The sequence below is a fragment of the Mobula hypostoma genome, chromosome 12 (assembly GCF_963921235.1).
Source record: "Mobula hypostoma chromosome 12, sMobHyp1.1, whole genome shotgun sequence".
NCBI lineage: Eukaryota > Metazoa > Chordata > Chondrichthyes > Myliobatiformes > Myliobatidae > Mobula > Mobula hypostoma.
In genome coordinates, this window is record NC_086108.1 from 65,388,607 (window position 1) to 65,402,298 (window position 13,692).

General features: G+C 40.0%; 1 protein-coding gene across 5 annotated transcripts in view; it reads left to right on the forward strand.

The window, feature by feature from the left end:
- LOC134354873 (inaD-like protein) overlaps positions 1–13,692 on the forward strand; it is a 332,069-nt gene that overhangs the window by 35,066 nt on the left and 283,311 nt on the right. For all 5 annotated transcript variants that reach the window (XM_063064296.1, XM_063064298.1, XM_063064297.1 and 2 more), the window contains exon 8: positions 1,063–1,266. In XM_063064296.1, the coding sequence (XP_062920366.1) occupies positions 1,063–1,266 (204 nt within the window). The remainder of the gene's footprint in view (positions 1–1,062; positions 1,267–13,692) is intronic.

The following is a 13,692-nucleotide window of genomic DNA, read 5'->3' on the forward strand; positions in this document are numbered from 1 at the left end:
AGAGCATAGAGATATTGGTCAAGGGCCCAGCAATCTCATTCTGTTCCCTCTCTCAATAACCTGGGGTATATCCCTTCACACAATGGGGACCTATCCACCATAATTCTCTTTAAGAAACCCAACACTAAATTCTCCTTTATCTCAATGCCCCAGCCTAATAATACTCTCAGCATGGATCCCCCTATCCTCCACATCCGTCTCCTTGGTCAATAATAATGTAAAGCACTCATTAAGGACCTCACTCACATCCTCCATATCCAAGCATATGTTTTGCCCTTTATCCGTAGTGGTCTTCCCCTCTCCCTAGTCATCCTCTTGTTCTTGATGTATATAAAGAATATCTTTATCCTACTTGCCAAAGACATTTCATGGCCCCTTCTGGCTTTCCTACTTCCATTCTTGAGTTCTTTTTTTGGCTTGTTTATAATCTTCAAAGGTTCTGTTTGATTCTACTTCCTAAGATTTACATAATATTCCTTTTCCTTGACTGAGTTATCACCTCTCTCGACACCCAAGGTTCTCACCTTTCCATCCTTGTCTTTAATTTTGATTCGAACAATTGTCTTTAAACACTCTCCACATGTCCGATGTGGGCTTGCCTAAAACAGCTGTTCCCAATTAACTGTCCCTAGTTCCTGCCTAATGCTTTATCTTATCGATAGCTTCAGTAAAACTTAAGGAATTGTGGTCACCATTTCCAAACTGCTCACCCACTGCTGGGTTGCTCACCTGGCCAGGCTCACTAGCCAACACCAAGCCCAGCACTGCCCCTCTTCCTGTTGGAATCTCTACGTATAAATTTAAGGGAAACACTTCTTCTGGATGCATTTAACAAATTCTGCCCCTCTAAACTAAGAAGGTCCCAGTTTATATTTGGGAGGTTGAAGTCTCCCATGACAGCAACCCTATTAGTTTTACACCTTTCCTTAATCTGCCTGCATATCTGTTCATTAATGTTCCAGTAGCTATTGGAGGGATACTACCGACGATGGATGTACCCATTACGGGCATAAGATTTAATTGTTTGCGTTAAGTGACAAACATTTTATTGCATGTTTGTAGGATGGACGGCTTAAGACTGGTGATCGTATACTACAGATTGGAGGCACAAATGTCCAGGAGATGGGAAGTGAACAGATTGCTCAGGTCTTGAGGAACTGTGGTAATCGAGTTTGCATGGTGGTGGCCAGAGATCCTCAGGATGATTTTTCCTCTGACTATTTAAATGTTGTTCCTTCCATGTCAACTCGGGAACATTCCAATAGTGTGAGTACCACTGATCTGCAATAATAGCATAAAATTCAAGTTTTATTTTTCCAATTATAAATTTTTTGTCTATCAAACTGAGGATTATTCCTGTTTAGTAACTGGGCTCAAATCTTTAAAAAAATAGCATTTTTAATTTACTATAAATAAAGAATAATTAAAAGGAACTAGCCTGAGACATTGCAGCCGAACTTATTATAATGAATTCATAATTCATGTTTATTCAGCTTCCATGTATTGTTGATTTTAGTAAATATGCAAAGTATTATGTTAACAATTACCACAATTATGATGATGTAATCCTCAACATTTTCTTTGGGAGCAATAGAGAGAGCAGGAATATGATCTTGAGTTAGAAGATTTGTCATGATCATACTGAGTGATAGAGCATATTCAAAAAGCGTATTGGCCTATGTCTGTTAATTGTTTTTGTATGTGAATCTGTGCCATTTTTGGGAACTGTAAAGCAGTAACAATATTTACCTCAAAATAATACATATACACGTTCACTTTGAGAAGTGGCAATTCTAATTATACTTGTGTGGAAGGTGGCTCATTGAAAACCATCTATTTCTAGTTGGAAAGGACCTAACTAATAACGTGCTCACCTTTGCACAGTTGGGTTCTGATCACATCACTTGGTTCAGAGCCATAATCAGGTTTAATATCACTGACATATGTTATTTGTTTCACTGAACAAACTGCTGCTGTAAGAATAGATGGAGAAGTGAGTCAGTTTACGAAAATCAAGAGAGGCGTTAGACAAGGAGTGTTTTCTTCCCTGATTTATTTAATGTGTACAATGAAACAATATTACAAAAAATAAGACACATCTTGGGAATCAAAGTTGGCAGTGAAAACATCAATAATTTCAGATATGCAGATGACACTGTTAATTGCAAGTACGGAGGAAGAACTTCAAAACTTAATTGATATAATTGTTGAAGAAAGTGCAAAAATGGGTCTATCTATCAATTGCAAAAAGACAGAATGTATGGTGATATCCAAAAAGAAGGAGAATCCTATCTGCAGGCTGAGAATAAATGGGAAAGACATAAAACTAGTACAGAACTTTTGCTACTTAAGAAACTGGGTGACATCAGATGGCAGGTCCGACTTGGACATCAAAAGAAGAATGGGAATGGGAAAAGGCACCTTTACGAGAATGAACTGTATACTGACCAATACTAAACTAGGCATGACAACCCACCTCAGAGTACTGAAATATTAACGTTCATCCAGTTATGTTATATGGCTTAGAATGTTGGACAATATCTAGTAACATGAGGAAACGAATAGTAGTAGCAGAGATATGGTTTTTGAGGAGAATGCAAAGAATATCATGGACGAAATGAATATTTGATGAGGATGTCATGAACAGAGCAAACACAAAAAGAGATATAATGTATGAGATCATGAAAAGGCAACATAATTTCATTGGACATGTGATTAGGAAAGAGGAGTTAGAATGCACAGTAATTATGGGAAAGATTGAAGGGAAGAAAGCAAGAGGAAGACAAAGACAAATGATGATGGGGACAATAGCCAGAGAACTGGAAATGAATACCAATGAATTGACCCACTTGACCCGAAACAGGAGTGTGTGGGCCATGGCAGTCAAAGCTCAAAATGGGCATGGCACCTGATGATGATGTTATAATATTTATTGTTTTGTGGCAGCATTACAGTGCAATGCATAAAAATACTCTAAATTACAGTAAGAAATATGTATTAAAAATTAATTTAAATAGGTATTGCATAAAGAGAGCAAAAATAGTGAGGTAGTGTTCATGGGTTGGTTCATATTCCATTCAGAAATCTGGTGGTGAAGTGGTAGAAGTTGTTCCTAACATATTGAGTTTGTGTCTTCAGACTCCTGTATCTCCTCCATGATGGTAGTAATAAGAAGAGAGCATATCCTGGGTGATGGGGATTGTTAAAACTGGATGCAATCTTTTTGAGGCGTTGCCATTTGGAGATGTCCTGGATGCTCAGGAGGCTCGTGCCCATAATAGGGTAGGCTCAGTTTGTGACCCTCTGCAGCTTTTTCTGATCCTGTGCTCCTCCATACCAGACAGTGATACAACCAGTTAGAATGCTCTCCACGGGACATCTGTAGAAATTTGCTAGTCTTTTCCAGTCTCTTATCACAGCCTAGATATAAATTTATCAAAAGAGCTGAATTTAGAGCTGAGCTGAGAGTGATTGACTTTGATATTAAGGCACATTTTGTCTGAGCATTATAGAAAGCAGCCATCTTAGTCAGTATGAAAACTCTCTTTCTAGCTGAAATAATTTCCAATACAAAGGAAAGTGGCAGCTGTTGTTGGAGGACTATCATCTGCCAGATTTTAATGCCTGAGATTCTCACGAGTGCCTAGGTTCAGCTACCAGCAGCTTCATCAGTAACACTTGGATCAGAGACAAGGGTGTTCTCTAATGATTGCATGGTGTGCTGATTACTTGCAACAGCCCAGGTATAACATGAACTGGATGATACTTAGGTATCACACACAAAATGCTGGAGGAACGCACCAGGCCAGACAGCCTCTATAGAAAAGATCAAACAGTCAACATTTTGGGCTGAGACCCTTCACCAGGACTGGAAAAAATTGCCCCCCTCCCTCTTCCCTCTTCTTATTGCCCATCACCTCCCTCTGGCGCTCCTTCTCCTTCCCTTTCTTTCATGGTCTTCTACCCTCTCCTGTCAGATTCCCCCCTTCTCCAGCCCTTTATCTCTTTCACCAAACAACTTTCCAGCTCTTTACTTCACCCCCCCCCACCTCCCGGTTTCACCTATCATCTCCCACCTTATACATCTTCCTCCCGCCCCCCATCTTGCTCTGACTTCTCATCATTTTTTCCCAGTCCTGATGAAGGGTCTCAGCCTGAAATTATGACTGTTTAATCTTTTCCGTAGACGCTGCTGAGTTCCTGCAGAATTTTGTCTGTGTTGCTTTGGATATTCAGCGTATGCAGATTTTCTTGTGGATGATATTTAGGGTTAGACTGAAAAATGGTAAGTAATAAATGTATCACAAAGAAATGGGCAATGGCTGACTTGAACAAGAAAACATCCAACCATCTTCTCTTGTTATTCAATGTTACTTCTGTCACTAAATCTTCCACCATCAGATTTCTGTGGTCCTTGACCAGACACTTGCATTGAACTGCCAAATAAATATCATGGCGACAAAGGTTCATCAGGTGTACAGTGTTCTACAATATGAGACTCCATATTTTTCAAAGTCTTTGCACTAGTACAAGTTGAATATGATTAAATTCTCTCCATTTGGCTCAAGGGTGCAGCTTGAACGGCACCTAAAAAGTTAATACAAACTGGGACAAAGGTGCATGCTTGAATTGAGACCACATTCAATCACCCGAAATGTTCATAACCTCCAGCACCAGCATGGCATGCCTGTAATGCATACTTTTTACAAAATGCATTGCAGCAACTTGTGAAGATTTCTTTGATAATATCTCCCAAATCCATGCTCTTTATCATCCAGAGGAATGGCAATATGAGAGTATTGACCTTCCAAGTTGCACTCCATCTGACTTGCTGTTCCTTCATTGTTATTTGGCTCAGATTCCAAAATTGTCTTGATAAATGTATTGGAGTTTTCACAACATTCATTGGAGACCAAATGTCGACTAATACTTACTTAAGTCCATCACCCCTACTGGGGCAGCAGCAGCTCACCAGAGTTCTCTGTCCTGGGCCAGTCTTTCAAGTTATCCCGGGTGTAGCCCATCTGCTCCTTCCTCTCCCAGGGATGAGGCCTTTGGAGTTTCTACTGGTATTTCTGTACCATTAGATTTTTACGGGAAACGGTTTCTAGCCTTGTGTCCAACCCTCATCTTTTTGCAGCCGGGCTTTCATCTGTCCATGGTGGAGTTAAATGTCAGCTATTGGAGTATGGTAAATGCTCTTCCCTACAACACCTAGATGTCACGAATTAAGATAATTTAAAACCATACATTTAAAAATAAAATACTAGTTTTCTAAACATGTTTAAAGAAGCGTGCATCGATAGCTGGGTTTAATCACAGAAAACTTTCGGCCCACATGAGGTATCTGGCCGATTACTAAAGACTTATTTTGATTAACTGGTTGGTGCGTTCACCATTATCTTTAACCTCTGACTTGCGCATTCTGAGGTACCCAAGCAGGCTTCAATATTTTATGGCAGTGCCTAAGGAAAAACATGGTAACTTGCCTCAATGATTATCGTCCGGTAGCACTTGCATCCACTGTGATGAAGTGGTTTGAGAGGTTGGTGAGGAAAATTATCAACTCCTGCCTGAGAAGTGACTTGGATTCACTCCAATTTGCCTACCATGATAACAGGTCAACAGCAGATGCCATCTCATTGACTCTTCACTCAATCCTGAAATGTCTGGACAGTGAAGATGCATACATCAGGATGCTCTTCATTGACTATAGCTCAGCATTCAGCACTATCATCCCCTCAAAACTAAATCAATAAGCTTCAAGTCTTAGGCCTCAATACCTCCTTGTGCAACTGGATCTTCAATGTCTTCACTTGCAGACCACAGTCAGTTTGGATTGGCACCAACATCTCCCCCACAACCACACTTAGTGCAGGTGCACCACAAGGCTGTGTGGTTAATCATGTGCTCTAGTCGCTGTATACTTACAACTGTGAGGCTAAGCACAGTTCCTGTGCCATATTTAAGTTTGCTGATGACAACACTGTCATTGGCGGGATCAAGGTAGTGACAAATCAGCATATAGGAGGGAGATTGAAAATCTGGCTGAGTGGTGCTAGAGTAACAACTTCTCACCAGAGGTCCATAAGCCAATCTTCATTAGGGGGAGGGTTTCAGAGGTGGAAAGAGTAAGCAACTTTAAATTCCTCACTGTTATCATTTCAGAAAATCTGTCCTGACCACAGCAGCGCCTCTATTTCTGTAGAAGTTTGCAAATATTCGGCATATCATCTGAAACTCTGACAAACATCTATAGATGTGTGGTGAAGAGTGTATTGACTGGTTGCATCATGTCCTGGCATGAAAACACCAATGTCCTTGTATGGAGAATCCTATAAAAAGTAGCGGATATGGCCCAATCCATCACGGGTAAAGCTCTCCTAACTATTGAGCACATCTACAAGGAGTGCTGTCGCAGAAATGCCACATCCATTATCAAGAACCCTGCAGGTCATGCTCTCTTCTCACTGCTGCCATTAGGAAGGGGTACAGGAGCCTCAGGACCCACACCACTAGGTTCAGGAACAGTTATTATTCTTCAACCATCAGACCCTTGAACCAGAGAGGGTAACATTACTCAACTTCACTCACCCAATCACTGAACTGTTCCCACTGAACTGCACTCACTTTCACAAACTTTTCATCTTATGTTCTTGATATTTAATGATTGTTTATTATTATTATTATTTCTTTTTTTTCTCTCACTTTGTATTTGCAGAGTTTGTTTTTTTGACATTAGCTGTTTTCTGCCCTGTTGCGTGTGGTCTTTCGTTAATTCTATGTGTTTCTTGTATTTTCTGTGTTTCCCTGCAAGAAAATGAATCTCATGGTTGTATATGGTGACATATATATAAGTTGATAATCAATTCACTTTTAATTTTGAACTTTGGTTTTGCATTCTGAGGAACAGCAGTACAGCACAGAAAGAGGCTCTTTGGCCCACCGAGTCATTACTGACCATCAACTACACATTTATGCTAACCCTACATTAATCCCAGAATATAGTCTCCCTACATTTTCATAGATTGTCCCAAGATTCTACTGCTCACCTACACTTCTATATTTCTAGTGGGCAATTAGCTACCAACCCACCCATCTTTGGCATGAGGGAGGAGACTAGAGGAGGTGGAGGAAAGGTAGTAATCACAGGGCAGAGGCGCAATCTCTACACACACAGGACCTGAGGTCATGATTGAACTTGGGTCTCTGGTACAGTTGGGGCAGTGGTGTTGCAAACTGCACCATTGTGTCACCCAATAATTTTGCCATGTTTGGGTTTAAGCTCATTGTTGTGAGCTTGGTTCAAGTAGGAAAGGCAGTGTTCAGTTTAAACATTTGAGTTGGCCTCCTGCTATTTTCCACAATAGTGCTTTTTTAATCTGACTGATCCAATTCACTTGGGGTCTCGGGGTAAATGGCCTTGCTTTGCTAGATGTGAGTGCCAAATTATCTTTTGATATGTAAACTAAGTTGTTGCTTCTCTGAGTTAATGGGCATATGTTGTAGAACTTTAAATACTGCTATAAAGTTCTCTGTTTGATATTTGAAGTTCCGCAAGTATGTATAGCAGATTAATGTTAGCTGTAGCCTGTGTTTGTCTTTGTGAAGCTTGTAGCTACATAAATTATCCTCTGTGGTGAATGGTTAGGATTGCTTCTGTTTCCCTCATGGGATGAATACATTCTGCAGAGCAATTTGGGGCTCTACATCCTTTACAGGGGTTGCTAATATTCAGAGAACTGGGCTAAATTATCGTTGATGAATTTCACTGGATTCCCCAGCTTCTCATTTTGGTATTAGGAAAGAGGTGTACACGGTCAAATTGATCCATAACTGCATCTGAGATTATTGCTGCTTGTACATATGGGAGTGGGGGGCTGTAGTAAGAATGAGCAACCAATCCATGCCACTGTGAGCAGCAAAGGACTAAATTAAAATGTGGAACAAAAACCTAATAAACTCTGGATTGTTACCTGAGCCTCTTGCAAATTGGCACAGGATTAATGAGATCAGAGAGTTAAATGCATGGCTTGTAGATTGTTGTGGGAGAAGTAGGTTTGAATTTGTGGGACATTGGCACCAGTATTGGGGAAAGAGGGAGCTGTTCCGATGTGACAAGCTCCACCTGAACCAGGCTGAGTTCAGGATCCTGGAAATCGCACTACTAAGGTTGTCGATAGGGTTTTAAACTAAGTAGTAGGTGGGTGAGCTCAACAGTTTGGAGAAGAACGGACAAAGTTAAAGGGAAGGAGAATGCTGGAGAGGTTACTGAAGTCTCCAGAATAAAGAATAAGACCAAGTTTCGAAAGGGATAAAAATTTAATTTCAGGCAACATGGAGATAAAATTGAGAAGAAGGGTGGTGAATGCAGAACTGGAGGTGTTTTCTTTGAACGTATGCAGTATATGAAATAAGGTAGAGTGGTTAGAAATCAGCAGCTATGGTGTTGTGGGCATTACTGAGTCATGGCTGAAAGGAGATCACTGCTGGGAGCTGAACATCCAAGGATGCATATCCTATTGGAAAAGTGGGCAGAGGGGTTGGGGTGGCTCTGTTGGTTTTAAAGATAAAGAAATAAAGTCCTTAAAATGAATTGACACAGGATGAGAAGATGTTAAATCCTTGTGGGCAGTGTTAAGAAAATGCAAATGTAAAAAGACTCTGATGGGTCTTTAGAGACATCCGAGCAGTAGCCAAGATATGGGATACAAATTACAATGGGAACGAGAAGACATAAAAAGGGCAATGGTAGGATGCTCATGGGGGAATTTTAATATGCAGATACTGTAGTTAGGAAAAATCAGGTTGATACTGGATCCCAAGATGAGAAATTTGTACAATGTCTACATGATGGGTTTTTAGAGCAGCTTGCGGTTGAGCCCAGCAGAAAAACGTAAATTCTAGATTTGGTGTTGTGCAATGAACCAGATTTCACTACAGAGTCTATGGTAAAGGAACCTTTTCAGGAGAGTGATCATTGTATGATAGAATTTAACCTGCAGTTTGAGAGGGAGAAGTTAAAATCAGATGTATTGGTTCTACATTTGAGTAAAGGTAATTACAGAGGCATGAGAGAGGAGCTGGCCTAAGCTGATTGGAAGGGGACACCTGCGGGGATGACCAGAGGGCATTAATAGTTGGAGTTTCTGGGAATAATTCAGCAGGTGTAGGATTGGTTCATTCCAAAGAAGAAGAGGCATTCTAAAGAGAGAATGAGGCAACTGTGGCGGACAAGGGAAATCAAAGACAAGATAAAAGCAAAAGAAAGGGCATACAATATAGCAAAATTAGTGGGGAGCTAGAGGATGTTTGTAAAAACCAACAGAAGTCAACAATAAAGCACTGAAAAAAAAAGATGAAATATGGTGTTAGCTAGCCAATATTATATAACAGTATACCAAAAGTTTTTTTTTAAGATATACTGTATAAAGAGTACAAGTGAGGCAAGAGCGGTCATTGGGCTGTTGGAAAATGACGCTGGAGAGTTAGTAATGAGGTACAAAGAAATAGTATATGAATTGAATAAGTATTTTGCTTCAATCTTCACTATGGAAAACACTATTAGCATGCCGAAAAATTTGAGAGAGTCGGGGCAGAAAGGATTGGAGTTGCTATTAGTAAAGATTAGGTGCTTGGGAATATGAAAGGTCTGAATGTAGATAAGACACTTGGACCAGATGGAATACACTCCAGGGTTCTGAAAGGAGCAGCTGAAGAGATTGTGGAGGCATTAGTAGTGATTTTTCAAGAATCACTAGATTCTGGAATGGTTCTGAAGGACTGGAAAATCACAAATGACTAAGAAGGGAGGGAGGCAGAGGAAAGGAAATTATGGGCCAGTTAGCTTGATTTCAGTGGTTGATAAGATGTTAGAGTCTATTATTAAGGATGAGGTTTCAAGAGGCAAATGGTGAAATAGGCCGAAGTCAGCATGGTTTTAATAAGGGAAAAGCTTGCCTGACATATCCGTTGGAATACCTGGAAGAAGTAACAGGCAGGATAGACAAGGGAGAATCAAGGTATGTTGTTTACTTGGATTTTCAGAAGGCTTTAACAATGTACTGTACATGAGTTTGCTAATCAAGACAGGAGTCCGTTGTATTACATGAAAGATACTAGAATGGACAAAAGATTGGCTGACTGGCAGAACCCAAAGAGTGACAATGAAGTGGACCATTTCTGGTTGGTTGCTGGTGACTGGTGGTGTTCCGCAGGGGTCTGTATTGGGTTTGCTACTTTTTGTGTTATACGTTAATGATCTGGATATCAGAATTGATAGCATTGTGGCCAAGTTTGTGGATGCTACAATTAGGTGAAGGGGCAGGTAGTATTGAGGAAATAAGGAGTCTGCAGAAGGACTTGGACAGATTTAGAGACTAGGCAAAGACTTGGAACATAGAACACAGCACAGAGAAGTATATTGTCCTGCAGTTTGGTTGGCAGAATTAAAGGTGCAGACTATTTTCCAAATAGGGAGCAAATTCAGAAATCAGAGGGCAAGGAAACTTGGAAGTTCTGCTGCAGGATTCCATAAAAATTATAGAAGGATTATTGGAAGTTGAGTCATTAGTAAGGAGGGCAAATGCAATGTTAGCATTCATTTTGAGAGGACTAGAATATAAAAGCAAACGTGTAATGCTGAGATTTTATAAGGCATTGGTCAGATGTCACTTGAAATACTGTGAGCAGTTTTGGGTTTCATCCCGAAGTAAGGATGTGCTGACATTGGAGAGGGTCTAGAGGAGAATTACGAGACTGATCCCTGGAATAAAAGGGTTAATGAATGAGGACCATTCGATGGCTCTGAGCCTTTACTCCCTGGAATTTAGAAGAATGATGGGATCTCATTGAAACCTACTGAATATTGAAAGGTCTGGATAGAATGGACCTGGAGAGAATATTTCCAATTGTGGGGAGGGTCTAAGACTAGAGAGCACAGCCTCAGAATAGAAGTACATTCCTTTAGAATAGGGAGGAGGAGAAATTTTAGCCAGAGAGTGGTGAACCTATGAAATTTATTGCCACAGATAGCTGTGGAGATCAAATCATAGAGTATATTTAAAGTGAAGTTCTTGACTATTAAGGGTGTCTAAAGTATTAGGGAGAAGGCAGGAGAATGGCATTAAGATGGAAAATAAATAAATCAAGCACGATCAAATAGTGGAGCAGACTCAATGAGCTGAAAAACCTAATTCTTCTCCTTTTGATCTGTGTTGTTGTTTCTTTTTTTTGAAGTGTTCTCTTCAGTCTATTGGTTGTTTGGTCCAGCATCTGATCTATCCAATATTTTAGTGTAGGTCTTAATAACAACACTATGTTTAATTTTACTGTTGATTCTATTGTATGGATCAGGTTCTGTATGCTGTGAATTACAGAATAAACTTTAGTTCTGCTTCTCTTTTAACTTTTGTTTCTCTCTTTATATTAGTTTGTAAATAAGGTTTGGAAAATTCTCAAGTGTTTTTGCATTTTATTGGAGCTATATGGTATTTGTCCATTGCAAGAATCAGCAATTAGGAGATATGCAACTTTTTTCCATCTTTTAAGGCTTTGTTATGGTTAGAACTTGGATTAATGTGAATCTACAGAGTTATGCTACAACTTTTGTTTCTATTTCATCCATCCACCTTGAAATTGACTTTGTCTCCCAGAGATGAAAGAACAGTGTTCCAGTACAGCCTCTTATTTCTTGAAATCTGTAATATGCCTCATGAAAAAGGTCACATATTAATGCTACATCCCCAATTAAAAATAAAGCTTAACAAAGTTAATAGTCTTTGAACTTGTATTTTGAATGATAATACCTATTAAAATTGTTGTAAGAATATAAATACAAGTGCTATGTATTTTATCAATTAATTGATCACTGATGTAACCTGGGAGGAGCACCAGCTACTGTCGTTTCAATAACAGAAAAAGAGATAATTTAGTTGAAATGACCAGACAAATTCTTTGAACTAATAATTGAACACACATTTATGTTAATACCCACATGGTTATCAGCACCGAATGTTTAAACAAACTCCCATTTATTGGCACTGTCCATTAGTCCCCATTTAAGTGGAAGTTGATAGATATTGAGAGGTCATTTTCTCTGACCTGTGAGTCCACATGCATGGCAGAGGATTCGAGAGAAATATTTGGTGTTTTAGGACTGATGATTGAGCTTTGTAATTAATTGAAATACTCTCCTCTGGAAAGCTGTGGATATTGAATCAATGTACATATTCCATGTTCATTTATTGATGCCTTCTTCAACTTACTCATTACTCTGTCCCAATTCCCATTTTCTTGTCTAAGGATGCTCTTTAAAGAAAAATAATTTTTAAAAATCACAGGAAATTTGGTAGTTTAGGTACTAAATAACATCAATGGTAACTTAATTTTTCCAAGGCAAAAAGTTCTAGACTTATCTGTATAATCAATTACTAAATTATCTGAATCTTATACAGACAGAGGAGGAGAAATTGGGGTGTCAGTTTGCCATACACTGAGTATTGTCTGATCAATATTTTAACTCCATTCTTTTTTGTTCCATATTCTTTCACGTGGTCATCAGCAAGAAATGAATTGATTTGAATAAAAATTTCATTAAAAGCTTTGACTGCTTGTAGAATCTCATTAAAATAATTGCAGACACAAGAGGAAATCTGCAGATGCTGGAAATCCAAGCAACACCCACAAAATGCTGGAGGAACTCAGCAGGCCAAGCAGCAGATGTAGAAAAAAGTTCAGTCGATGTTTCAGACTGAAAACCTACGGCAGGACTGGGGGAAGAAAGCTGAGGAGTAAGTTTAAAAAGTGGGGAGGGGGAGAGAGAAACACAAGGTGATAGGTGTAACCTCAAGGGGAAGGGATGAAGTAAAGAGCTAGGAAGTTGGTTGGTGAAAGAGGCTGAAGGCCTTGGAAGAAAGAAAAGGTGGGAGGAGCACTAGAGGGAGGTGATTAGCGGACAGGGAGATAAGGTGAGAAAGGGAAAAGGGGATGGGAAAAGGTGAAGAAGGGGGTTGGAGGGGTTGGGTGGCATTACCGGAAATTCGAGAAATTGATGTTCATGCCATCAGGTTGGAGGCTACCCAAACGGAATATAAGGTGTTTTTCCTCCAACCTGAGTGTGGCCTCATCACAATAGTGGAGGAGGCCAAGGATAGACATATCAGAATGGGAATGAGAAGTGGAATTAAAATAGGTGGCCACTGAGAGATCCCGGCTTTTTATGGTGGATGGATTGTAGGTGTTCAGCGAAATGGTGTACCAATCTACGTCAGATGTCACCGATTTACAGGAGACCACAGCGGGAGCACCGGACACAATACATGACCCCAACAAATGCACAGTGTTGCCTCACCTGGGGGACTGTTTAGGGCCCTGGATGGTAGTGAAGGAGGAGGTGAAGGGGCAGGTGTAGCGTTTGTTCAGCTTGCAAGGATAAGTGCCAGGTGGGAGATCAGTGGGCAGGGACTAATGGACAAGTGAGTCATGTAGATTGAAAAGCCTCACCTATACCTCTTCCAACCCTGTTACTTGTAAAAACACTATCCCCCTTCTCTCAATTCCTCCGTCTGCGCCGCATCTGCTCTCAGGATGATGAAGCTTTTCATTCTTGAACAAAGGGGATGTCCTCCTTTTTCAAAGAAAGAGGCTTTCCTTCCTCCACCATCAATGCTGCCCTCAACCGTATCTCTTCCA